At 47.5% G+C, this 27,584-nt stretch overlaps 1 protein-coding gene across 5 annotated transcripts in view; it reads right to left on the bottom strand.

Moving 5' to 3' along the window:
- FAM117A (family with sequence similarity 117 member A) overlaps positions 1-27,584 on the bottom strand; it is a 54,773-nt gene that overhangs the window by 4,136 nt on the left and 23,053 nt on the right. For 2 of the 5 annotated variants that reach the window (XM_058445142.1, XM_058445141.1), the window contains exons 2-8: positions 18,046-18,215; positions 7,755-7,850; positions 5,280-5,390; positions 4,716-4,850; positions 3,204-3,350; positions 2,752-2,953; positions 1,403-1,553 (exon numbers count right to left, since the gene is read on the bottom strand). In XM_058445142.1, coding sequence (XP_058301125.1) covers positions 1,403-1,553; positions 2,752-2,953; positions 3,204-3,350; positions 4,716-4,850; positions 5,280-5,390; positions 7,755-7,850; positions 18,046-18,215 — 1,012 coding nt within the window. The remainder of the gene's footprint in view (positions 1-1,402; positions 1,554-2,751; positions 2,954-3,203; positions 3,351-4,715; positions 4,851-5,279; positions 5,391-7,754; positions 7,851-18,045; positions 18,216-27,584) is intronic. The other 3 variants (XM_058445144.1, XM_032163294.2, XM_058445143.1) reach the window with 2 other exon arrangements.

Genomic DNA, 27,584 nt, shown 5'->3' with positions numbered 1-27,584 from the left:
TCCTGAGGAGCTGGGATTACAGGCATGCACTATCACACCCGGCTAATTTTTGTATTTTAGTAGAGGCTGGGTTTTGCCATGTTGCCCAGGCTGGTCTCGAACTCTTGGCCTCAAGTGATCTGCCCACCTCAGTCTCCCAAACTGCTGGGATTACAGGCATGAGCCACCGCACCCAGCCCACCACCTCTCTTAAAGGGTTAATGCAGGGGCAGGAAGCTAAATGAGCTGACTTTAAGGCCTCTTCTGGCATTGAGTCTATGAAAAAATCAAGATGAGCTACAGCTTAATTTCCACCCACATTTCCAGGTTGTAATTACTCCACCATAATGTGGATTGAGGGAGGGTACAAGAGCCTAGAGTCTGCTGAAGCTAAGAGATCTGGCCTCTTCCTTCCACAGCTTCTCAGAGGACCCAGGAGTCTTGAAGGGATACCAGGCAACAATAATAACAGTAACAAAACCTCTAGTGGCAATGGTTTTCTCTGTAACTCCTACTGTGGCTTCTGTATGTACCTTCGGCTGCCACCATGGGTTATTGCTCCCTTATTTGAAATACAAATGGTGCTCTCAATGACCCAAATCCAGTCCCAGCTACATCTTCACTCACACACCATGACTAAACTTCCCGACTGCCACTGAAACCCCAACTTGGTGTGAATCTGCCCTGGTGAGTATTAAGCTGGCAGCAGGAAATGAAATGAGCTCTTTGGTGCCTGCTAATGGGGACAAGGGCATTTGGAAAGGTTGGCTCTCAATACTCTCGGCTAATGGGAGGGAAGTGTAAAGAAATCAACAGAAGAATAGCTTCTGAACGATCCAATCTGGTTTGGAAATTTTCCATAGTCCTTACTTGCAAGGACTGGAAATTTCTGTCTGGCAGTTCATGACACTTGAACCACTGCAGCCACAGGGTGAAGACTTGACTCCGAAGCTCAAACTGTTAAGCTGTTTAGGCCCCCCATTCTACTCCAGTGGGGCTGAAACACTTCTAATCTCTGACTGAAGAGAAATACTAGTATGTTCTCCCACACCCCCCATCTCTCTCTCTCTCTCTCTCTCTCTCTCTCTCTGATTATGGTCTAGCAAATTCTCACACCTTCCCCGGAGATGGAAAAAAATAGAAGAAACAAAGGGCTTAGGTTTCAGATATATTTTCTTTCCAGCTCCTGCTGCGCTTGTGGCTGGCATGTGGGCAGAGAGCAGGTTTCTATGGAGATAATGATAAGCAAAGATTTAAGTGCTCAGAGTAGGTAATGTCAACACGTTTGATCATGGAAAGCTGGCAATACTTATCATCTAAAGTTGACAACACCTCTATGACAAGAGAGAGTCTGAGACTGAAGAAGATGGGAGAATGTAGGCCCACCCTCCCCTCCCACACCCTGTCCACTTGGTGTACTCACGTGGCTTCTTCAAACACACGCACTTTCTCACAGCCTTCTGGGGGCTCCCGTTTGAAGACGTAGCTATGATTAGGCCGAGGGGAGGCAGCAAAGGCAAGGACTGGAGATGGGCTGCCATCTTCAAGAAAGGCTGGGTGGCCTGGAGAGGAGGCTGTGAACAGAGCAAGGCTGAGTCTAGTGGAGATGAAGGGAAGGCCTCCACTTTTCTGGGTCCAGGACTGGGGTGTAAAGTGGCAAGGCTGGGGACACATGGTAAGGAGGAGGGTAGTGGGTGTGCTTATCCAGTGTGATTATACTCTACCTTAAAAACCTTTGAGGCAGCTTACAAAAATACACAGTATATAACAGAACAGAAAAACGGAGTTGAATGGATGGAAAGTTAAGATCTCATACCAATTCTATATTCCCAGGAGGTAGACTGGGACCGGAACTCCAAATCTCAGACTTGAAGGAATCCTAACTGCGTCTCTCTCTGCCTTCTTCCACGACTGTAACACCCTCCCTGCCAACATACCACAGCTTCTTCCTGTCCACAGTCTTGAAAATCTATCCTTTCTTCCAAGAAGAACTCTTCTCCGACTCAGAGAAGCAATCTTTACTCAACCCCACTTGTAGGATAAAATTCTCTCCCTTTCCACACAGTGAATGTACTTTGCCTAGGTTGCAAATATTGACTTTATCTGTATTTATCTCACATTTATTCCTCCTTACTCTATGCTCTGTTTACCCATGTGTATTGTTAGATCATGCCCTTGACCAGCCTACCTCATGGGGTTGCTGTGACAATCAAATCAGACAACATAGGCACAGTGCTTTATAATATAAGGATCATTATTAGGAGGCAGGAATTTTATCTCATTTTCTCAGAGAAGTAGCTAGGGCATTGTAGAAAGTAGAGATTTGGAGTAAAAAAAAAAAAGGGTTTTGGTCTGGGTCAAACTAGGCAACCCTGGGCAAGCAACCACATTCTCTTACTTTGTATCACTCACAACCACTTTGAAACCATTGTTGGGAATGAGTACAGTGGACATCTGAATGAAGACTCGCTGCTTTCCCCTACAGCTTGCTGAACCTCAGCCCAAAAATGGGGATGGCAGGGATTGCTTCTTTGCATCCCAGTGAGGATTAAATAGAAGTATAAATGCAGTGACTTCCTAAATTATCAATCAGAACAGGATGTATGGGACCATTATCATCATTGGTATAATGTGCAGAAGAAAGATGACTCATAAAGATATTCTAGTAGGGTACTGAGAATGCTGGGCCTGAATTGACTAGAGGTGGAAAAGGGAGTGGAGCCACTCGTGTGCCCCAGAGTCAGCCCTGCTGCCTCAGCCTTCGCAGCTTACCTTTGTCGTTGGGGGTGGATGCCAGCTCCTCGGTGGCACCCCGATGTTCCTCATGACTGGCCAGGCCACAAGGCTGGGGAGATGCCAAGGACATGGAAGGAGAGCTGGCAAGGTTGCCAGGCTCCAGGAGGAGGAGGGGATGATCACAGCTGCCACTCTGGGGAGGAGCTGGGGCCCGGTGCCCATCAGGGATATCAAGGATCTAACGGGGAAGGATGGTAAAGACTGTCAGCCCTGAGCATTTCAGGCCTGCAGCAGCACAGTGACCCCAAGGGTATTTCCCTTGCTGCTGTCATTCTCTATCCATGACACACAACCACAGAACACCATTTCCTCCAGCCATTTATTTCCCTGGCCACCCCTCAATCTAGAAGAAACTCCCTGTTTCATCCATAGCACTTTGCTCTTATCCCTAATAGCACTCACAGTCCAACGTATAATTACATATTCACCTGTAGGGCTTGATCAATGTGTTGTCCCCACAAGACTATAAGCCTCATGAGGGCAGGGACCTTCTGTGCCCTGGGCTCTAGGAACACAAAGATGATAATGTATGCTGGAGGGCACAATAGCGGCAAATCATCAGGAGCCTGTAAGTGCTGTAACCATTGCAGAACAAGTATGCTGATGATTAGCATGTGTTACATACCTCCTCACCCCCTTTTAAAAACACTCAATGGTACTTGAACCTGTAGCTGCCAAATTATGTGCATGTGTTTGGGTATATGTAAAATCCTGCACACATGCAAATTCAAAATCAACTAGTAGGTAAATCATAAACTGAGAAGTGTGCCCATTAGAATCATATTAATATTGGCCAACTGGCATTCCCCAATTAAACTGTGTCAATATAAAATTGTGCCTGAGGCCAGCTGGGCGCAGTGGCTCACGCCTGTAATCCCAGCACTTTGAGAGGCTGAGGCGGGCAGATCACGAGGTCGGGAGATAGAGACCATTCTGGCTAACACAGTGAAACTCCGTCTCTACTCAAAGATACAAAAAAATTAGCCAGGCATCAAGGCGGGCACCTGTCCCAGCTACTCGGGAAGCTGAGGCAGCAGAATGGCGTGAACCCAGGAGGCGCAGCTTGCAGTGAGCCCAGATCACGCCACTGCACTCCAGCCTGGGCGACAGAGCAAGACTCCGTCTCAAAAAAAAAAGAAAGAAAAAAAAATGTGCCTGAGACCAGCACGGTGGCTCACGCCTGTAATCCCAGCACTTTGGGAGGCCGAGGCGGGTGGATCACGAGGTCAGGAGATCGAGGCCATCCTGGCCAACATGGTGAAACCCCCTACTAAAATACAAAAAATTACCCGGGCATGGTGGCGCATGCCTGTAGTCCCAGCTACTCGGGAGGCTGAGGTGGGGGAATTACTTGAACCCGGGAGGCAGAGGTTGCAATGAGCTGAGATTGCGCCACTGTACTCCAGCCTGGCGACCAGAGCGAGACTCTATCTCCAAAAAAAAAAAAAAAAAAAAAAGTGCCCGAGACTTCAGCAAAGGTAGCACATATTCTGCCTGGGAGTGGAGTCAGGAAGAAGGCTGCATAGGAGCAGCTGGGCACGAAGGAGGCACGCGTATTACCAGGTAGAGATGGAGAAGGGGCAAGGAGCAGCAGGCACTGAGGTGCCCATGTCGGTGCCGAGTACATGGGGAACAGTGAGAACTGGCAGTTTGGCTAAAGATGACCCCTGTCTGTTCCTCCCAGCGGGGGGGCCTCCTCTCTGCCAATCCTTGCCCCCTCTCTTTGTACTCACCACCACAAAGCCTGCCCTAGTGACACAAGTAAGGTCATTTGAGACTAATAAACTCCACTTGCATTCCTTTTTCAGGCTGGTGTTTGTATGCTGCTGTTTGCATAGCCATAGCCTGTGAGGCCTCAGAGAGCAGGACTCCCAGTTCCCCTCGCCCAGGCCAAGTGAGGCACGGACAGTGGGTGCACTCAGGGTGCGGCCGCCACTCACCCTCAGCAGCTCCTCTTCTCCCTGCTCCTTCACAAACACCTCCTCCAGCTCTTGGTTAAGCCCTTCCAGGCTCCTGTGCAGGCAGGGGCTGAGTCGCAAGACAGGGGACCCTGACAGGAAGCTGGGAGGGGACGCCTGAGGAAGAGGGAAATGACAAAATCACACACAGCCCCACCAGGCCAACAGTCATTCATTCTGACCAGGGATAATGGTCATGTCCACACGGCAGAACTGAGTGAATGAAGGGTGATTTGGGGACAGTTACAGATTGCAGTAGGTCCACTCAGGGCAGTTTTCTCCAAAAGTTTGAGCTTTGCAGAGTCTACTGTGTGCTGTAGAGTCATTGCCTCAATTATATGGGGCTGGGGGTAGAAGAGAGGGAGATTTAGAACTGCAAGAAGCCCTTCCAATATCACACAGCAAGACCAAGTTTGGACTAAAACTTCACAAGGCATGCAGTGTGGTAGGGGGCTCGGCAGCTCCAAGACCCAGGAAACCTCTGCCCACATAGGGGGGCCTGCATGGAGGAGAACAAAGGGGAGAGGGCTGGGGGAGAAAACATACCCTCAGTGCTCCCCGCACTGCGTGGTCCCCTGGGAGTGGGGAACCTCGCTCCTTCTCTTTCCCACTGCGGCTCAGCTTCGTCCTCTGCAGTTGTTGCTTCAACTTGGAAATCTAGCAGCCCAGAGAGAAGAAGACAGAGGCAGATTAAGGAAAGCCAAAGTGCACTGGGTCCCTCTTCCAAGGAGTGGCTCCTGCCAGAGGCCCATGAAGATATATACTAGGAGGATGGAAGTTAATCTTCCATCTCAAAATAGCTCAGTGGTGTTAAAACTGTGATGATCTGTTCCTCAGACGAGTTGGACACCTCACTTAACTAGATGGATTGGATTCCAAAAAATTAAAAATATACAACATGGAAACCATTTTGTCTTTTACAGATTCCAAAGGCATGGACTACTCCTCTTTTTTTTTTTTTTTGAAACTGAGTCTTGCTCTCTCACCCAGGTTGGAGTGCAGTGGCGCGATCTCGGCTCACTGCAACCTCCACCAGGTTCAAGCAATTCTCTGCCTCAGCCTCCTGAGTAGCTGGGATTACAGGCACCCACCACCAGCCCCAGCTAATTTTTGTATTTTTTTTTTTTTTTTTTTTTTGAGACGGAGTCTTTCTCTGTCCCCCAGGCTGGAGTGCGGTGGCGCGATCTCGGCTCACCGCAACCTCCACCTCCTGGATTCACGCCATTCTCCTGCCTCAGCCTCCCGAGTAGCTGGGACCACAGGCGCCCACCAACACGCCCGGCTAATTTTTTTGTATTTTTTAGTAGAGACGGGGTTTCACCATGTTAGCCAGGATGGTCTCGATCTCCTGACCTCGTGATCCACCCGCCTCGGCCTCCCAAAGTGCTGGGATTAACAGGCTTGAGCCACCGCGCCCGGCCTAATTTTTGTATTTTTAATAGAGACGGGGTTTCACCATCTTGGCCAGGCTGGTCTTGAACTCCTTACCTCGTGATCCACCCGCCTCAGCCTCCCAAAGTCCTGGGATTACAGGCATGAGCCATCGTGCCCGGCCCTACCCCTCTATAAATAGCAATGGAAGATGATGTTTCTGAACGCTAAGGACATTGAGTACATTCACAGCTATCTCAAAGGCCCTGAGACCAAGAAGGATGGGGATATTCTCCCTTGTTTAAAGTAGACTACACTAGGAACAGGGATAGACACTCAAGAAGGGAATATTGGATTTCGTCTTGACTTTCATATCCTGAGACTATTACAGATTATCATCAACAATTTTGAATATTATCCCATCACATGTACAATTCCGGACCTTCTTGCCCTCAACTGGAAAATGCTCAGGGGATGAAGAGCTATTTAAATATAAGCCTAAATTAAATGGAATTCAGAGAGTAGATCTGCTGCCCACAGCCATAAAATTTATGACTAGAGCCAAGAAGAAAGAGCTTTCCGATTTGCTATTGTGGGTCACTTATACCACATCTCCCCATTCTTAGTGTGAATAACTTGCCACTCTGACCATTGAAAAGTTTAAATATTTTTTATCTCCCCCTTGTCTTAAGCTCTCAACGTATTCACTTCATATTTTCTCATTGTTCTCAGCAATAGAGGGCAGAAGCAACTTCCTCTTGTAAAGGGGTGCAGGGTGAGTCCTATCGAGTTGACCCTCTCAGAAGCTGCCACACAGCATGTCAGGAGGAGCTGATGGGGAGCCCTGGAATATTCCAGCCTACAGCTTTCTCCCCTTAACCTCAATGACTTGAGCACTCCTGAGGGAGAGGGAGGGCCAGGAAAAAGTGTTTGGGAACATTTCGTTATTTTTCTCTTCTTTTGAAAATAAGGCTAGGGCTGGGCGTGGTGGCTCACGCCTGTAATCCCAGCACTTTGGGATGCTGAGGCTTGCAGATCACCTCAGGTCAGGAGTTCAGGACCACCCTGGCCAACATGGTGAAACCCATCTCTACTAAAAAAAAAAAATACAAAAATTAGGTGGGTGTGGTGGTGGGTGCCTATAATCTAAGCTACTTAGGAGGCTGAGGCAGGAGAATCGCTTGAACCCAGGAGGCGGAAGTTGCAGTGAGCCGAGATCATGCCAATGTACTCCAGCCCGGCCAGTAGAGTGAGACTCTGTTTCCAAAAAAAAACTAGATGAGTAGTTAAGAAGTAAATGAGGCTGAGAGATCCTAATTCCCAGGAACTCCCTCCCTGTCTTTTTCCAGTCTCTGAGCTGCTTATCTGGATCCAACCCCAAAGAACAATGGTGGCTCCAGCCCTGTGCTTGCTGCTGAAAGGCACTAGCAGCCTCTGGCCAAGCCCCTTCCTAGCAGGAGGGTCTGGGCTCCTAAGACCTGGCCATTTGCAGAGTGGGAGTCAGCTAGGAAGGAGCCATCTCATCAGGAAAAGGCCAGGTCAAGATAGGAGAGGTGAGCAGTGTGACTCCACCATGGAGCAGATGCATTGCATGGTACTAGGGGATCGAGAAGCCGCTACCCTAGGCAGGAAGTCAAAGTGGGTAGCTACCTCTTTTCGGTGGTCTGTGCTGCCCCAGGATGCTGAGCGCTTGTGTGCACAGGAGCTGGCACGCTCACCTTCTAGCTCTTGCCAGGACAGGGGCGTCTGTGGGGAAAGAAACACGGTGAGACAGAGCAGCTTCTTTGGCAGGCACTGGGGAACAGGCACACTGTTTTCTGGGTAGAGGTGATGGCCCTTTGAGCCCTTCTCTCTGCTCATCGACCTCTGAACACTCCCAGTCGGTGTTCTTCTTCAGGCTTCTCCACCTGCACTGCCTCCTTCCCAGTTCATGTCCTCCAGCAAACATTCCCTGATGACCCAACAGGGCCAACCTCCTCTTTACTCTTTTCTGAGTGCTATACATGTATGATATCCCAGTTATTCCAGCTGATCCTCAGTGGTGAGGACAAGTATTGCCACTCCTATCCCAACCAGCTCCAAGAGAATATAGGCTCAGGCTCAGGGAATCACTGGCACTCTTTATTCTCTCGCCCTCTACATGTCTAGCACAGGCCCAGGCTCCTGGGAGCCTAATAAAAACAAGTTAATATAAATTAGCCGGGCGTAGTGGCGGGCGCCTGTAGTCCCAGCTACTCGGAGAGGCTGAGGCAGGAGAATGGCGTGAACCCGGGAGGCGGAGCTTGCAGTGAGCCGAGAGCGCGCCACTGCACTCCAGCCTGGGCGACAGAGCGAGACTCCGTCTCAAAAAAAAAAAACAACAACAACAACAAAAAAAAAAAAACAAGTTAAAATATAGGAGTGCATTAAGGGATTATTAACTGGTAAAACAGGAAAAAGGTCAACATAGGTCCCCTGACCAAAGCAGGGGACTCCTGTATGGTGCAGTGCTTCATTTTTCCCTGCACATGGAATAAGTGTTGCTCCCCCGACCCCTGCCCCCGCTGCAAATAAGCAGGAAGGAGACATTTTCAGAAAGCAGAGAGCCACAGTTCTGAATCCAGCCCTGATTCCTGATCCCTCTTGGCCTTATCACTCCTTTTCCTCCCGGGCCTGCCCAGCCCTCATAAAAACAGGGCCCTCAGTCTGCATCTCCTCTCCCTTGCTGCACCGATGACGGTGTGTCCAAGATGGAGGCAGGGAGAGCTGCAGGACTACTTCCTGAGCCCCGACCCAAGGGAGGAAGCTGTTGGCTCTAAGCATGAAGCCAAAGAGGCCCAGATCCCTCCCCACCACCAGTATCCCTACTTCCATTCCAAGGGAGGGGCCCAAGGGGGAACGCTCCAGTGGAACCAGTTTCTCTCTAACTTCTGTGCACAAGCACAGGCTGCCAAAAACATGAGGGCCTGGGAACTGTCTCCTCCAAGATATCTGCTGACCTCCCCTGAGAGGTTGTTGCAAACAGAAAAGGGGGAGGACAGGGAAAAAAACCCAACTACTCGCCACCCAACAGCTGCTAAGAGTAGCTCGGCGGGGGAGTCTGAGCAAGCTTGTGAGAGCAGACAGCCGTATGTGACAGCTGCAATGGAGAGGGGCCACTGGGGATTGGGGCTCCCTGGCTCTTCCTTCTCCCAGCTGCTCATGGATCAGCACCTTTACTGGGCCATGCAACATAGCCAGGGTGAGACAACTGCCCTAACTTTCTTGTTCTGATGAGCATCACGAGTAAGTAGGTAACAGAGGAATCTACAAATGCTAAATAAAGCATCCAGAGATCCATTTCCCCACAATTCCCTTCTTTAGGAAAAGGGCAGACAGCACATCCTTCAGGCCCAAATCTTCAGCACAAACCCTAAAGCCATATACTGGCTCTGTCAGTATATGGAAAGCTACTTCCAAATGCCCATGTCTCTCTAAACCAGGGTGCTACCAGACAAAGCCTCAGAAAAGGCTGGTGCATGCACTGAAAAGTGAGGAGGAAGCCCATCTGTCCCAGCCACCTCGACCCAGCAGACACAAAAAGGATCCTCTCCTCAAGGCTACAGGACCAACTCTAAAGATGACTACCTCTGCTAATCAAAGCTGAGCCCCACACCCCCCACGCAAACCTGTTGTCCCTGGAAGGTGGCAGAGGCTATAGAGGGATGACAAAAGCTAACGGGACCGTTCTGCCCATTTCCCTTCCTCAGGGAAGATACTGTACTCACAGGTGGGTGGTAACAGAGAGGAAAAAACATCCACGTTCAGGCTGCCACGGGTACTACTAATATCTCTTGCAAACTCTTCAAGTACCTCTTTCTTCTGAGATATGCAAGAGGGTGGAAAGAGAAATGCAGGCTAGCACAGGACTTAAAAAGGATGTGAGGCTGGGGGTGGTGGCTCATGCCTGTAATCCCAACACTTTGGGAGACTGAGGCGGGTGGATCACTTGAGGTCAAGAGTTCGAGACCAGCCTGGCAAACATGGTGAAACCCCGTCTCTACTAAAAATAGAAAAATTAGCTGGGTGCCTGTAATCCCAGCTATTCAGGTGGCTGAGGCACGAGAATTGCTTGAACTCAAGAGGTAGAGGTTGCAGTGAGCTGAGATTGCGCCACTGCACTCCAAGCCTGGGCGACAGAGCAAGACCGTCTCAAGGAAAAAAAAAAAAAAAAGAAAGAAGGAAAGAAAAAAGAAAAAAAAGAAAGGAAAAGAGAAAGGGATGTGAAAATCATAGCAGCTAGGGTCATCTCCTCTTTCAATCCAAGTGACCCCACCTCTCTCCGCTCAGCAACGTCTTCCACCAACCACTGCCTTCTCTGTGTAAACTATACTACTAAGGCCATTTCTTTGTGTCAACACCCAACCCCTGACCATAGAATTCACCATCTGACCCTTCATCCCACGGGCTCTCCATCCTTGGCTCTCTGTCCTCCCAAGCAAACCCAGCTCCCTGTCCTTTTTCTTACCTTACCCCCAACCTCCAAGCCTGGTCTCCCGATCTAAGGCGGCCTGCCCGGCCAACTATTCCCATTCTTCTTGTCAGGGAGCCTTTCCTAACTTGTCTGCCTCAGGCTGACTGCTCTTCTGCTCTGTGTCTCCTCCTTGCAGATGGGCTCTGAGTGTACATCATTCGTGCAATCAACAAATAGTGACTGAATGTACACTGTGTGCCCGGTACTGTTTCAGGCACTGGCCATACAACCATGTACAAAACAACACAAATACTTGTCCCTTCTGAGTTTATGTTCTTATTGAGGAGATAGTTTAAACAGTGATAAGTGCCAAGGAGAAAAATACAGCAAAGAAAAGAGATAGGAATGCTGGGTGGGGGATACAATTGGAAATGTCAGGGAGGTCCCCAATGAAAAAGTAACAGCTGAATAAAAACAGGAAGGAGGTGAGGGAGTGAGTCATGTGGGTATCTGAGGTAAGAGTAATCCAGACAGAGGGAACAGCCAGTGCAAAGGCCCTGTGGCGGCAATGAGCCTGGTATGTTTGAGAATGATAAAGAGGCCAGTGTGGTTGGAGCAGAGTGTGTCAGGAGATGCAGTGACAGGTTAAAAAACGGCTCCTTAAAGATGAGGAACCTATAAATGTTACCTTGTATAGTAAAGTTTTTGCAGATGTATTCAGGATCTTGAGATTATCCAAGATTATCGGGATGGACCCTAAATACCATTACAAATGTCCTTAAATAAGAAAGAGGCAGAGGGAGATTAGATGTATGCACACTGAAGAGGATAAGCGATATGACCACAGAGGCAGAGACCTGAGTGATGTGGCTGCAAGCCAAGGAGTGCCAGCAGCCACCACAAGCTAGAAGTGCAAGGAACAGACTCTCCCCAGGAGCCTCCTGGGAGAGAATGGCCATGCCAACACCTTGATCTCAGCCTAATGAAACAGAACTTGGACTTCTGGTCTCCAGAACTGTGAAATAATACATTTCTGTGGTGTTAAGCCACTAAGTTTGAGGTAATTTGTTAAAGCAGCCTCAGAAACCTAATGCAGCAGGTTATCCTGTGTTTGAAGTTGTTGACATGCTGACATTGACATCGAGTATTCTTTTTTTTTTTTTTGAGATGGGAGTTTCACTCTTGTTGCCCAGGCTGGAGTGCAATGGCACAATCTTGGCTCACTGAAACCTCCGCCTCACGGGTTCAAGTGATTCTCCTGCCTCAGCCTCCCAAGTAGCTGGGATTACAGGCATGTGCCACCACGCCCGGCTAATTTTGTATTTGTAGTAGAGACGGAGTTTCACCGTGTTGGTCAGGCTGGTCTCGAACTCCTGACCTAAGGTGATCCGCCCGCCTCAGCCTCCTAAAGTGCTGGGATTACAGGCATTAGCCACTGCGCCCACCCGACATCGAGTATTCTCAAGGCAGGAGTGTATACAGGTGTGGGCTATAGCCCCTCCTAAACTGGGAGTGCCCAGAGTGGGGACCATGTCCCCAGCTTCCAGTGCCCAAGGTTGGACACTCCTCTTCTGAGTCTGACCATGGAGCACAGAAAAGTCATAGTTAAGAACAGTTCCCCTTCAAAAAGCTAACCTGGCCAGGTGCGGTGGCTCATGCCTATAATCCCAGCACCTTGGGAGGCCAAGGCAGGAGGATTGCTTGAGGCCAGGAGTTCAAAACCAGCCTGGTCAACATAGCAAGACCCTATCTCTATAAAAGAAATAATTTTAAATTAGCCAGTTATGGTGGCACGTATCTGTAGTCCCAGCTACTAGGGAGGCTGAGGCAGGAGGACCACTTGCGCCCAGAAGTTCAAGGCTGCAGTGAGTCATGATAGTACCACTGCACTCCAGCCTGGGCAACAGAGCGAGACCCTGTCTCAAAAAAAAAAAAAGAAAAAGAAAAAGAAAAAACTAACCTTCTGGCTACAACAGGGGTCACACCATGCTGCTCAGTCATTCTAGATGACCCTTTGGAAGCAGGGTAGAGCTGAAGCTCAGCAGACCAAAAAGTCATATTTGTTGCTGGGCGCGGTGACTCATGCCTGTAATCCCAGCACTTTGGGAGGCTGAAGCAGGCAGATTAGATCACTTGAGGTCAGGAGTTCAAGACCAGCCTGGTCAACATGGTGAAACCCCATCTCTACTAAAAATACAAAACAATTGGCCGGGCATGGTTGCACATGCCTGTAATCCCAGCTACTGGGGAGGCTGAGGCAGGAGAATTGCTTGAAGCTGGAAGGCGGAGGTTGCAGTGAGCCAAAATCAAGCCACTGCACTCCAGCTTGGGCGACAGGGTGAGACTCTGTCTCAAAAAAAAAAAAAAAGAACAAAAAGTTGTTTGTCAGGGGGAGTCATGCACTGGAACAGATTTGACACCCTGGCCCAGGGGGAGAAGCTGAGGGACAAGTAGGGCAGCTTCTGACCATGAGTGGCATGGGCCAGCTGTGTAGATGATATTTAGGTTATGCAAAACTGGACGTGGCCAGACCAAGGAAGCCTTGCCTGGGATTGAGATCCCAGAGCAACATGTGGAGGGACAGCTGGGCATGGGGGTGGAGGAGTTTCCCAAAGAGCCATCTAATATAATGAGGAGGAGGGGTGAGATGAAGCTGAAAACCCTCCAAATTGGAATCTCTCAGACTCAAGCCCAAAAGTTTCTACCTAGACTCCATGACCACAGGCAGGAAAGTCCTGGCCCTCACTGTCTCCAGTGACCTTGGCACCTGAGTAAGCTCCATGTGTGGAGCTGGGCTACGCCCTGGGAACGTAACCCACTGTCCCTGCACGGGACTGTCAGGCAGCATGGTGCCTGGCCTGGTGTGGACCGTCAGGACTACGTGTTCAACTGAAATTCTGCAGGGAATCAGTCCCTTAGGTCTCTGGCCAAACAAAAAGGCCGGAAAAGGCTCTGAGGGTGGGCTGCTGGTCAGCACTGAAAACTGGGTGCAAATGGCCAAGGCCACCATCTCTGCCCTACAGTGACTATGCAACCCTCAGATTTTCCATCATGGCCCCATTTTCAAATGTTCGGTACTGTTGTCAAACTATGCTGAACAACTGGTCCTGATCACCAATCTGGAAAACAGGCAGTGTGCCCAGGCCCCCACACTCACAAAGAAAAACATTTTTAAAAGGTCCGTGATGGTCAGACTGAATTGTGTGTCATCACTGTTGGGGCACTGGCTTGGGAAAACACGGAGGATAGTACACAGGTAGGGGAAAGACACAAGAAGAGAAGTCTTCCCAGTGAGCATGCCCACCTTCACCTCTGGCCTTCCTCACACTCCATGTGGTTTGTCAAGACTTAAGCTTTTTTTTTTCTAAAGGGTAAGTTGGGGCTAAAGAAAAAAAAATCCTATCATAGAAGCTTCCCCACCTTACCTGGGGAATACAGATGGAATGGGGCTGGGGATGAGTAGAACAGGGGGCTGGGCTAGGCAGGGCAGGTACCCAGAGTCCTGTCCGTCAGCAGGATGAGACCAACGGGGGAACTTTGCTCAAACAGTCATTACAGCTGTGATGAGACCACTTCCTCCCTCCAGAAAAGTACACGAAGACTCAAAGGTTTGCACAGCAAGAAGGGAGACGGGTAACTGCAGCCACCGGCATGTACTGCCCTCACCCACCCTGGCCTGGGCCCAGCCACTAAGGAGTGGCCAACACAAAGCAATCGGTGGCCAGCTCTAGTTTACCAACTGACCTGGTCATCTCTCCCATTGCTCAAAACATGCAGCATCTCCAAAGCACTTCTTCCCCAATTACCATGTTCACACATCCTCCTCCTAAAAACAACCAATATCACAAATAACATATATCCACACCCTTCCTCTTTCTTTGCCCCAAGTATTTGGGTAACCCAGTTCTCCATGTCTGTCTGTAAATGGCCTGAGGACAATCCTTTGTAACCACCTAAGAGTTTAAAACACAACGAGGAAGGGGATACTAGGATGAGATTGTTGGCACTACTGGGCTATATTCAAGAACTGAGAGCTTTTTGCTCCATCTTCTACCCTGTGAGGAAGCCTCAAGATATCATGCCCGGCTATCTAGACAGCAGGTGTCCCAGGCTTGCTGCCTAGATCTGAAGCTGGCTTGCAATGGGCAGGGCCCTGGTCTCCTCTCAGGGATTCAGAGGAAGGAGCTGCTTAGCCTGAACCATAACTGCAGCTGCTGACCTCACTGCAAGGCATGCCCTTGGAATGCCAGGGCTGCTGGCTCTTGGTGGAGGGAGGTTAGGCAAGTAGGACAGTAGTAGTGAGTGCCCACCAGTGAGGGAGGATGCAGCAGAAAATAACTACTACATTGGTATGACTAGAAGAGAAAGGGCAAAAGGTAAGTGCAGGGTAGGAACAGCCCCATCCCCAGCTTAAGGCAATTGGGAAAAGGTTCTAGCATTAGTCTTTTTTTTTTTCTTTTTTTTTTTTGACACAGAGTCTCACTCTGTTGTCAGGCTGGAGTGCAGTGGCATGATCTCGGTTTACTGCAACCTCTGCCTCCTGGGTTCAAGCGATTCTCCTGTCTCAGCCTCCCGAGTAGCTGGGATTACAGGCATGAGCCACCATGCCCAGCTAATTTTTGTATTTTTAGTAGAGATGGGGTTTCACCATGTTGGCCAGGATGGTCTTGATCTCCTGACCTCGTGATCCACCCAGCTCGGCCTCCCAAAGTGCTCGCGTTACAGGCGTGAGCCACCGCGCCTGGCCGTATTAGTCCATTTTTAACAGCTTAAAAGCTTTCAAGGACTTTGGTAGATCCTGCCACCCTCCCTTCCCTCTTCCCCTCTCCACACACCTTCATATCTTCCCAGTCAAACCTCTCCTTCCTCTCCAGTCCTTTCTGGGTGATATCCCAGTACTCAATAGGGAAGGAACACCAGTTACTGAGGAATATGTCAGGTGAGCCTCAGACCTCCACAGTGTAATACTAGTGTTGAAGAGGGTAGCTTGGACCAGGCCAGGGGGCTTAAGCAGGAATTTGAATAGAGCCCAAAACCTAGAAGCAGCAAATTCCCAGAAGACCAGGAATGAAAGACGGGTAGAGTGCATATTTTGGTTTGGATGCCTAGGTTGATCAGCATTCTCCACCTCCTGACTGCGGCCACAATATTGACAGGTTGCTAAGAGTTCCTCGAGGGCTGGAGCCCATCCCAGGGAAAGAGGAAAGCTGCATGGCTTGGCCTTGCCAGACCCACGGAGGCTCATCGCTGACCTCTGTCTTGCTGTGGCAAGAAGCCCAGACTTGTTATATAAAAGATCTGGCCTGCAGCTGGAGCTTGAGCAAAAACACACAGCCTAGGGTCCATGCCTCTAAACCCAGCCAGGGAACATCTGAGGCCAACCCTGCCTTCAGTTGACAAAGAGAAAGCTATCTGAGGAGTGGGATGGTGACTTCCTAGAAGGCTGAAAGCAGAAAATGACAGAGGCAGAAATAGGTGGGCTACACAGAAGCCTGCCATCTGACAAACAGGGATGCAATAATGAGCTTACACACTCAAAAGAATCTCAAGTCCTGTTCCTCCAGGAAGCCCTCCTTGACTACAAACATATTTGGACTAAGCACTCCCATCAAAAGACAAAGTTATGTGTGCTCCCAGGCCTGTGAGGAGGAAGCATAATTTATCCTACTTGCCTTTTCCAAAGGATAAAGGGAATGGCAGTGCCCAGGGCTCCCAGGAAGGAAGCCTACTCTTTCCTTCCTGGAGGGTATTCTCCTTTCATAGTCTATTTGTAGATCCAAAGAGGGCCATGATTTTAACTGCAGCAAATTCTTGTTGGTTCAAGGTGGGGTATTCCCATGAGAATTCCCCTTCTTTAAACTTTGCCAGATATTTGGCTCCATCTCATCCCTTGGCTGTCTGTTTACTGGCCCTCATAGAACTGGAATCCAGACTCATGGAGGCCAATTCTTGTCCTCATTTCCTTATTCTTCATTCCAACATGCCAAGAACAGTACTGGGCATTCAAACATTCACCAACAACATTTGAAAATGGATCGCATTAACAAAATAAATAAAGGAAAGAAACTGACACGATGTGGTCAAAAGAGGTATCAAGCACTTTCTCGTGTCATTTGGCCATCAAGCCACCTACACGGAGGCAGACCAGGCACTCTCCACCCAGTTTGCAAAGGAAGAGCTGACTTGCCCGATGTCCCCCGGGATGAAGGGCTGACTCGGACCCTCATGTCCTAGCCACCCTGTTTCTGCCTATCTCGAAATAACTCATTTGCTCTGAAGATGAACAAGAATGCGTTTAAACTGAATCAAAAGGGAGATTTGACTCTTAACAACTTAGCTGCTAAAAATGAAGTCCTGAATCAGATTAAGAAATGTCTGTATAATTTCACATATGAGATATGTTCATGCTCAGGCTGATGTTAGCTTATCCAAAAATTGATAAATGAACTGGATGATCTGTAGAGATTCTTTCCAAGCTTGGGATTCTTAATGAAAAGACTGTCTTAATGAAAGTACTGAAGGAGAGGAAGCTGGCTCCCCAGTCCTTGAATGGGTACACTGAAATCCCAGTCGGGGCTGCTGGCAAGGAAGAATTCTCCATTATCTGAGAACTTCCCATTCCTATGGCTCCAATGAGATCTATTCTGGCTCAGCGTACTTTTTGGCCACTTCTTTGGGAAATACAAACTCAATAGAATGTTGGCCTTGGTTTAATTTTAGCAAGGTAAGGTAAATCTCATTTTTTTTTTTTTTTTTTTTTGAGACGGAGTCTTGCTCTGTCACCCAAGATGGAGTGCAATGGTGCAATCTCAGCTCACTGCAACCTCTCCCTCCAAGGTTCAAGTGATTCTCCTGCCTCAGCCTCCCGAGTAGCTGGGATTACAGGCGCCCACCACCACACCCAGCTAATTTTTGTATTTTTAGTAGAGACGGGGTTTTGCCATGTTAGCCAGGCTGGTTTCGAACTCTTGACCTCAGGCAATCCACCTGCCTAGGCCTCCGAAAGTGCTGAGATTATAGGCATGAGCCACTGCGCCCGGCCTAAATCTCATTTTTTAAAAAGCTAGAATAAACTCTAAAGTCAGCCGTTGATTACCCCGACACAAATACTCAAAGCTAAACTGAAAAACCCAGATTGACTTCTCTCTTCCACCAGGCAGGTGGAATGCAAACTCATTTCCGTATAAGTTTACAAAGAAAAACAGGGTGGTAAATTAGCAGGGCGTGGTGGCAGGCACCTGTAATCCCAGCCACTTGGGAGGATGAGGCACGAGAATCACTTGAACCCGGGAGGCAGAGGTTGCAGTGAGCCAAGATCGCACCACTGCACTCCAGCCTGGGTGACAAAAGGAAACCCTGTCTTAAGAAGATAAAACATTACATGGATAATATGTACGACCAAAACCCAAGACAAATCATCGCAACGACTTGAGGAAGACCAAAGGCCTCCTTAGCCAGCTCTCCCGCCCCATCCTTATCCCTTATCCCATCAGGAGAGAGCTTCATTACCTGGGTGGCCTTGTCATTGGTGCAGCAGGTGAAGGCCCCATCAGCATCTCGTGGCCACTGGCCCAGAAGGTAGGAGCTGAGGATGGTGTCCAGGGAGAATGTACGCCGGACCTGAAGTGGCTGAGGCCTACACACTGACTTTTCTGGGGCCACCGAGCATGGGACGCTGGCTGCAAGAGAACACAGCCCGCACACCTTGCCATCAGCATGGAGGAAGGAGACGTGGCAATCACCTTCCTCTTCTAAGAGATGTGGCCTGCCTGCCCCGTCTTCACTCATATCCACCGCTGTCCTAAAAGAATTTGAAGCAGCCTGAAACAGCACATATGGTCTGACAAGGGCTTTCCTGACCTACTCAGCCAGCCTTTATCATGGGAAACAATTTATACCATTTTACTTTGGACTTGGACGTTACTTTATAAATGTCCTCTATCCTTTTCCTGCTCCGAGTGGACTATGAACTGTGAACTCCTAGATCTCCACACTGAGTTTCCTGAGAGGAGCACTGTTTCCCATCATTAAAGGTAAAACTCTAAGTGGATAAAAAACAAAATTTTCTTCCATCTTTTATCTCCTGCCCTTCTTCCTCCCTTCAGCACCTTTGCAGGGCTTAGGCACTGCACAAATTCATCCCCTTAACTGAAGACCTCCTCTTCCTCTTCATACTTCCTTCAGGACTGGTTAGCTCCCCAGGGAACCCCGGTGGCTGACATACTGGAACAACTTTCAATTATCAAGGATTGAGGAATCTAGTTTACGGAAACATCCAAGTTTTTTGGTTCTCTCCTCTGTCTCTGACTTCTATCTAAATGGGACAAAAATAAAGCAATTATAAATCCATTCATAGGCCGGATGGTGGTGGCTCATGCTTCTAATCCCAGCACCTTGGGAGGTGGGCAGATCACTTGAGGTCAGCAGTTTGAGACCAGCCTGGCTAACATGGTGAAACCCCGTCTCTACTAAAAATACAAAAATTAGCCAGGCATGGTGGCAGGTGCCTGTAATCCCAGCTACTCAGGAGGCTAAAGCATGAGAATTGGTTGAACCTGGGAGGTGGAGGCTGCAGTGAGCCAAGATCGCACCACTGCACTCCGGCCTGGGTAACAGAGGAAGATTCTGTCTCAAAAAATAAATTAAATAAATAAATCCATTCATTTATTTTTACTTTGGTTAAAGCTTTCTAGAAGGAGGTAAAAGTTGAAACTGTGGATAAAATGTAAGGGTACTGGCATCATTTGGAAGTTGCAATCATCTAAGTTGACCCTGTTTTCCATGGCCACATTCAAAACACTCTACTATCTTAAGATCTATGGCCGGGCGCGGTGGCTCATGCCTGTAACCCCAGCACTTTGGGAGGCCGTGGCAGGTGGATCATGAGGTCAGGAGATTGAGACCATCCTAGCTAACATGGTGAAACCCCACCTCTACTAAAAATACAAAAAAATTAGCCAGGCGTGATGGCAGGCTCCTGTAGTCCCAGTTACTTGGGAGGCTGAGGCAGGAGAATGGCGTGAACCCAGGAGGCAGAGCTTGCAGTGAGCTGAGATAGCGCCACTGCAGTCCAGCCTGGGCAAAAGAGTGAGACTCCGTCTCAAAAAATAAGTAAATAAATAAATAAAAATTAAAAAAAAAAGACACTAAAAGGTTGGCAGTTCCTCAAAAAGTGAAACATAGAATTACCATATGACCCAGCAATTCCACTCCTAGGTATATACCGACAAAGAACCGAAAGCAGGGACTTGAAGCATTTTTCATAATACCCAAAAGGTGGGAGCAACCCGAGCATCCACAAACAGAGAAACGGATAAACAAATGCAGCACATCCATACTGTGGAATACTATTCAGTCTTCAAAAGGAAGGCAATTCTGACACACGCTACAATACAGATGATGCCGAGTTAAGTAAGCAAGACAAAAGGACAAATATTGTGTTTTTCTTGAGGTATCTAGAATAGGCAAATTCATAGGGACAAAAAAATAGAATAGACTTTACCAAGGGCTTAGGAGGAGGAGGGGGAGTGGGAGTTATTGTTTAATGGATACACAGTCTCTGTTTGAGATGATGAAATTCAGGTTCTGGAAATGGACCCTGGTTATGGTTGCACAACATTGTAAATGTATGTAATACCAGTGAACATAAGCTTTTATGGTTAAAATAGTAAGTATATATTTTACTACAATAAAAAAAAGGACACTAACTGACCAGTATGGTGAAACCTCATCTCTACTAAAAATACAAAAATTAGCTGGGCGTGGTGGCATGCACCTGTAATCTCAGCTACTTGGGAGGCTGAGATAGGAGAATTGCTTGAACCTGGGAGGCGCAGGTTGCAGTGAGCTGAGATCGTGCCACTGCACTCCAGCCTGGGCAACAGAGCAAGACTCCATCTCAAAAAAAAAAAAAAAGATACTAACAATACTACCTCCATTCTCCAAATTCATTGAAGCATTTACATACCTTTTGCCATAGTTGTAATCAGTAGGAAATGTGCTATATTATGTTCTGCCTGGTTCCACCTGTTTCATATACCTTTTCCCATGTATTAACAATCTACATATTTGTTATTTTAAAAGACTGTGTAATATTCCTCCACGCTGATGTACACTAGTTTGCTTAGCCATTCTCATATTTTTGTCTTTTCTTTTTTCTATTTTTTGAGTCAAGGTCTCACTGTGTTGCCCAGGCTGGTCTTGAACTCCTGGGCTCAAGTGATCTTCCTGCCTTGGCCTCCCAAAGTGCTGGGATTATAGGCATGAGCCACCACATCCGATCCATTCCTATATTTTTGAACATTTGAGGGATTCCTCTCCAATTTGGATATCAAAAATGTTACTATATGGCCAACTTTTACTCTGTTTTTATTTAATCCCTGGCATAGTTCTAGATCATCTCACTCAGCCATCGTATATGTGCTTATTTAAAACAAGTGAATAATTTATAACTACAACAGTAGTAAGTGTGAACTGTAGAAAAGTCAGGAAATATATAAATATAAACAAACAGAAAAAAAACCCTCAACTCTCAACACCCAGAGATAACAAATGTTATGAGAAATATAAACTTACAGGTCTTACCTCTTCTCTGTGTGTGTGTATATGTGTGTGTATATATATGCTTTACAATTTAAAATGGGATTTATACTGTACGTATTGTTTTGCTATATGTTTTTACCTTATAAACATCTTTCCAAATCAATATATATTGATGTAAAACACATCATTTAAAATGATCTTAACATTCCTAGGTTAAACCTCTTCAAAGGCTCTCTTTCTTTTTTTTTTTTTTTGTTTTGAGATGGAGTCTCGCTTTGTCGCCCAGGCTGGGGTGCAGTGGCACAAGCTCGGCTTACTGCAAGCTCCGCCTCCTGGGTTCACGCCATTCTCCTGCCTCAGCCTCCCAAATAGCTGGGACTACAGGCGCCCGCCACCATGCCCGGCTAATTTTTTTGTATTTTTAGTAGAGACAGGGTTTCACCATGGTCTTGATCTCCTGACCTCATGATCCGCCTGCCTCAGCCTCTCAAAGTGCTGGGATTACAGATGTGAGCCACTGCACCCGGCCCAAAGCCTCTCTTTCAAAGATGGAGGTAAAGCCTTCATGTTCCGGTCCCACTTACCTGTCCTTTATACCTCACTCTTCCTTAAGGTCGCTAAATCTCAGACAAACTATACTGCATACCATTTCCCACCCATGTCCCAAGCCTTCCCTCCTCTGAGATTTTGCATGGGCCCAGGGTTAAAATCTGTTCATCTGTCAGGGCCAGCTTTACTGCCTCCACTCCACCAAGCCTTCTGCATGCACTGGAATCCCCTGGAAGCAATGTCTTGGAATTTTCTGTTTCCTCAGTACTTTGTACTCTTCTACTAATGAGTACCTTCTCTTGAGGAATAGGGTATTTGTAACTCCTAGATAATAAACAGCCTGAGGCCAAGGGCAGGCTCTGTGTATCCCCCACAATGTCTAAAGCATAGGGCTGGTAATTGGGAGGCACCTAATATTTGAATAAAATTGAAAAACATTCACAAGAAGGGTCAACTGGCTCTACTTTTACCAGGGGTTCTGACTTTGCATGCGTGTTCAACGTACCCAGTTGGAGTAAAGATCCCATAGCTGCTTGTCTTTTTTTCTCTCTCTGAGGCTCAGGAAGGCCCAACCTCTTTCTTACCCTTCCTGCAACCTTGTTGCCTAGTAAGTTGGTGACAGGCACGCTGGGTTCAAGGCACAACTTTATCTCTACACCAGCATTTCAACCACTCATTTTCCTAACCTGGGTTTAAAATCAAAAGATAGCAATCCAGATATTTCTGGGAGCTTCTGACCCACATCAGCAGCCAGCTCAGGCCCAAATGCTGTCCTACGGGCCTCCAAAACTGTCTATTAGAGTACAGTGACAAGGCAGGGACTCTGCAAAGCGGATTTACAAAATTACATGACAGATAACCAAAGAGGCAGATGGGCCACGGACGAGCAAGTGATTGGCATAAGGGGTAGGATCTCATAATCCTAAAGGCTGCTTCATCACTGTTTCGAAGGAAAAGGAGTGGGACTCCAAGGCTGAGGGATAAGTGACAGGAGAAAGGTTTCCTGGAGCTGCTTCTCCCATGCCTTCGTCTGAAGTCTCTGCAAAAATCTCTTTTAGATTCTTTCCTTACTGAGACCCTAAAGCTATCTCGTGTTTACGTTGTGCTTTCAAGTTTTGCCCCATCCCCACAAAGTACTTTGGTGTGCTGTAATCTTTTACTCTCCTGTCAGCTGTAAAAGGGGACGGGGAAAGACTGTCAAGGAAGACTAAGGCACAAAGAAGCTTAGTCTCTGATTAGACTCCTTCACTCTGTAAGTCAGCAGCAGTCCCAGATCTAAATCCAAGCCTCCTTCCTCCTAAATCACTCTTCCAACAACTCACTGAGGCTCACATCCCTCTTCTATCAGGGACACCCTCTGAGGCTGCTGGGACACCTGCCTAGACACCTGGAGGATGAATTGCTTTTTTATTAATAGCTTCTTTTTAGCACCTAACGGAGGAGATGGCAGGCCCAATCCTATTGTCTCCAATGACCTATTTTTTGTTTTGCTTTTGTTTGTTTCTTGAGGAAGCCTTTGAAACTTGAAGGACTCTATTATCTCCTAGGGATAACTTTAACCCATTTTATATTAGTTTCCATCACTCTTCATATCCTACCCTATTCAATGAATTCAATCTCTAGGACAATAATCATAGGTGGTACTTTGCTCCCAGTACTCACAGGGCTGGGGAGCACCCAAATTCCTGGAATGTGATGTGAGAATCCAACCAACGCATTTTGGTAAACTCTACATTCTTTCTGGCTCCCTCTGACCAGTTATCCATTAAGAGTCTGGACTTGGCAGGTCCTGACTTGTTCCTCCATATACAAAAAATGTCACACAAATAGCAGAAAAGAAAGAAAAGGGGGAAAAAAGGAGGGAGGGGAAAGGATTGAGGAGAAACCAAGGAACCCCCAATCCAGAATCTGCAGCTCCTGACTCCCTCTCCCCTGGCAGACATGCAAGGATCTTACTACATCTAAATCAAACAGGAGGACTTGCCTCAGTTTCTTTTTCTTAAATGAAGAGACAGCTGGGCCTCAGCCTTATTTCCACAGAGGCCACATCCTGGCGCAGGGTGCTGGCACAGCGCCTCGCTGGCCACGAGATGACAGAATTACCTTCTGTCTCAGAGCCCTTAGCAAGGCTCCACTACCCTCCCAACTCTCCAAATTCTTGGCATGTCCCAGCTCTTTTGAGGAGACTAAAATACCATATTTCCTTTAAGCCTAGGAAATAAGGGAGGAGACTTTATTTAAAAATTAGATTTTAATAGTTTAAAAAAAACTACCACTTATTTCACAAACCTCCTCGCAAGTGGTTTGGTAAGCACCTGCTTCTTTGGACATCAAAATTGGTTAAGGGCTAAACCAAGGTGTCAAATTTCCCCCAAATGCAACATAAACCAAAGCCAAAATGAGACAATGACATGTCTCGTGCCATCCTTGAAGGGGCTGCAGGCTGGTGCAGCGTGGCCCCCCGGATATCTAGTAGCAGCTAAGAGGTGGGGAGGGTAGGTCTGACTACAGCCAATGCCACCCAACCTCACTGGGCTTGCTCTCCCTCTGGCCTAAGTTACTTCTGAGGGATGTTATAAAGAAATGAAGAGATCTAAATACACTTTAAAGCCTTAGTTAGAAAGATTATGTCAAATCAATTAATGTCCTTTAGGATTGAAGGTGTAGGTGAAGGAGTCTGGAAAGAGGAGACTACCCAAAGATGTGCAGAGTAAGCCCTAGTCCCTCTATCCGTAGGCCTACACTCTCCTGGGCCCCTGGGAAGATGCCCGTTTTTAATGTCAAAGCCCTTTCCTTTACTAGTAACAGTCTAACCCAGGAATAAGTGATGCAGGGTAGAATACAAAGCTGCTTGCAGACCGGGACATCAGCAGCTTCAGGTCAACACTTAAGTTCTGCTGCCCAGTGAGATTGACCTCAATAGAGAACGTCCCCTAAGAAATCTTCTAGGTGAGCCTAGTTGAGATAGAGGCTCTTGGGTTTATCCTCCATGAGCATACCGGAAAGATCTGGGCATCAGGTTCTGCCCTGCACTTATGTGATTATTGTTAAAGGAGAAGCAGCATTGAGAAGTCACAACGGTTGCTTGTGGTTGGAAGATGAACTGGTTTCATTTCTGGAAAGTACCCCTCTCAGATTTAGGAAATAGGGGAGGGAAATACGACAATAGGCTTCCCTATCAGAGAAGAGAAACCCATATCATGACAGGCCATGACAAAGCAGCAGGCTGTTGGGGCACCGGCTGGGTGGCTGCAGGAGGGTGGAGTGTCCTGTTTACAGCACCGTGGGGTATTATCAGCCCATCGCATGCAGCAGCCTCCACAGCCCAACCACCTGGTGAAGCACCCTGGCACCAGGCCAGGCCATTTCACCATGCAGCTGAGCAGTGGCGGATGCTTTGGTTCTTGGGCAACGGCAAATGGAAAAAACAAAACAAAACAGCACACACAGGAGATAAGAAGCCTTAGGTGCTATCTTCCAGAGCCACTTGGTCCTGTCTCACAACTGCTAGACTAGTATGGCTTTAGAGAGAGGGAGCTATGAGTGGAGAGGGCCAGCGGTCAAGTATCTGCCTGTTGGGGGAAAGTCAACACGGCAGAAGGCACACAAATGGCAGATAAGACAATGAACCCAGAGCAAAAGATGGGCCTGGCACACTGCAGCAGACTGATGCCTTCGGTAAGCAGATTTTTTTTTTTTTTTTTTTTTTTGAGATGGAGTCTCACTCTGTCCCTCAGGCTGGAGTGCAGTGGCGCGATCTCGGTGCTCACTGCAAGCTCAGCGGCCAGGGTTCACGCCATTCTCCTGTCTCAGCCTCCCGAGTAGCTGGGACTACAGGCGCCCGCCACCGCGCCCGGCTAATTTTTTGTATTTTTAGTAGAGAGGGGGTTTCACCGTGTTAGCCAGGATGACCTCGTGATCTGCCCACGTTGGCCTCCCAAAGTGCTGGGATTACAGGCGTGAACCACTGCACCCAGCCTGGTAAGCAGATTTTGAGCACTCACTACGAGCCATCTGTCTGTGATAAACACTGGAGGAGTAAGACAAGAACCTGCTGATGAGATTGAAGTAAGCAAGGCTGATGCAAATTATCTCTAAGTGCCAGGCTACCAGGCACGACCCCTAGAGGATACTCCCCCAGGAAATGCTTCTTCAGAAGGACCACCAATTTGTCTCTGCTATTCCCAATATCCCTTGCTGAAAATCAGCTCAGGCCTGACCACACCAGCCTATCTCCCCCAAAGGTGCCTAAAGGAGAAGGGTGACAGCTCTTAGAAGGAGGGCAGGAATGGCATTAGAGGAAAGACAGTAGATAATGCAGGAACTGAGGCATTGTGGCTACTCTTCTCAGCATGACCAGAGATAGACTGTGGGGTAGAGGCTTAGCAATTTACAAGGGGAAATGAGCCCCTGACCAGTGGGTTCTGGCTGGCCATCTGGGGGGCATGCTCCACTTATTTCACTATCCTTGGGGTGATATAGGAGAGAAAAGCCTGTGAAATAAAGACAAGGCTACTCTCCACCCATTGTAGTTATCCCAAAATACCCAAGAAGGACTACAGAAGGAAAATGAGAGAGGCAGCCAATGAGATCTTACACATGGCAAAAACTCAACAACTAGCTGGTTCAACAAACAAGTTATGAGTCATTTTCTCATGGCATCAAGACTTGAAGCATTATTAGCACTAGTCTTCTCATTTCCCCTGTTTTTTGTTTTTATTTTTTATTTTTTTATCTCACCTCTCCCTTTAAAGAGAAAATAACTTATTATAATAACAGAAACTATGCACGTTAGAAGAAAGAAGAAAATGCAGATAAACAAAAACCGAAAATGACCAACTATGCATGCCCACACTCAGAGATCACCACTTTGCTCACCAATCCTGATCTCTCTCCATGCACGAGCCTGCATATGTATTTTTAGTAAAATGAGGTCATATTATACATGCTTTTCTACAACCTGTTTTTTTTCAGTCAGTGATCTTCACTTAAGGAGGAGAAGGTCAGAGCAGCATGGTTAGACACAGGAGGAACAGATCCTGTCCTGTCCTGTCCTAGTTGTGATAAAGCATTTCTGTTAGAGGGAAATGTTAATCTGGAGTAGAAGAGCAAAGTAAAACAGAAATTCAGAATTTCTAAACATTTCCCTAATAACAGATTTGCAGTAAGCACGGGAAGTTCCTCCTAGCAGCTTCACAGGGATTATTTTTCTATTTCAGCACATTTGTTGGGATTAAATAGGGCAGGCCGTCTTCTGAGCTCCCTGTGGTCCAGTGCTGCTTAACTGCTTAACTAGGGATGGGTGGGTTTTGTGGGGAAGTTGTGGCGAAACTGAAATTTCCAATATGACTGTACAAGAGTTAGAAGCCCTCCTTGGAAAGCCCAAGGAGACCTCATCCATCCCAGCTGAAAAAATTAAATCTGGAGCTCCAAACACTTCTTTCAACAACACTTCTTTCAATAGCTATCCTTAACAGGTAGAAGAAACTAAAGAAACTACATTAGAAAAAAAGAAGAAAAATGATAATATCCCATGTTATCCCTACCAATAAGACTACCCCAAATGAAAAAAAGCGTGACGATATTTGTACACACATGAAAAACTTCTCAGCCAGGCTCTCAATTAATTACTGACTCCATATTTAAGTGTACAGCTTAAGTGAGAGCCACTGAAAGCATTTCTGGCTGTGTGTCCGACTTCCCAAGATGCAGACCACATCTGTAGGCAGCTGGAGAGACAGGCCAAGAGAAACCCTTCTGGAGATGTCATTGTGGGAAAAAAATAAGGAATACATTGGCTCTTTTTAACAGCAAGGAGAAAAAGGGTGAACCCAAAGTCTATGTGTGTATATAAAAAGAGTAGACAGCAGTTACTTAGACATTTGTTCAATTCTTAAGAAGCTGCAGTTAGAAGAAAAGGAAGTGGTGTGAACTTTTCACCTTTTATCTGAATTCTC

This window comes from Hylobates moloch, unplaced genomic scaffold (genome assembly GCF_009828535.3).
Source record: "Hylobates moloch isolate HMO894 unplaced genomic scaffold, HMol_V3 SCAFFOLD_10, whole genome shotgun sequence".
Lineage (NCBI taxonomy): Eukaryota > Metazoa > Chordata > Mammalia > Primates > Hylobatidae > Hylobates > Hylobates moloch.
This window is presented reverse-complemented; position numbering and strand designations above follow the sequence as displayed.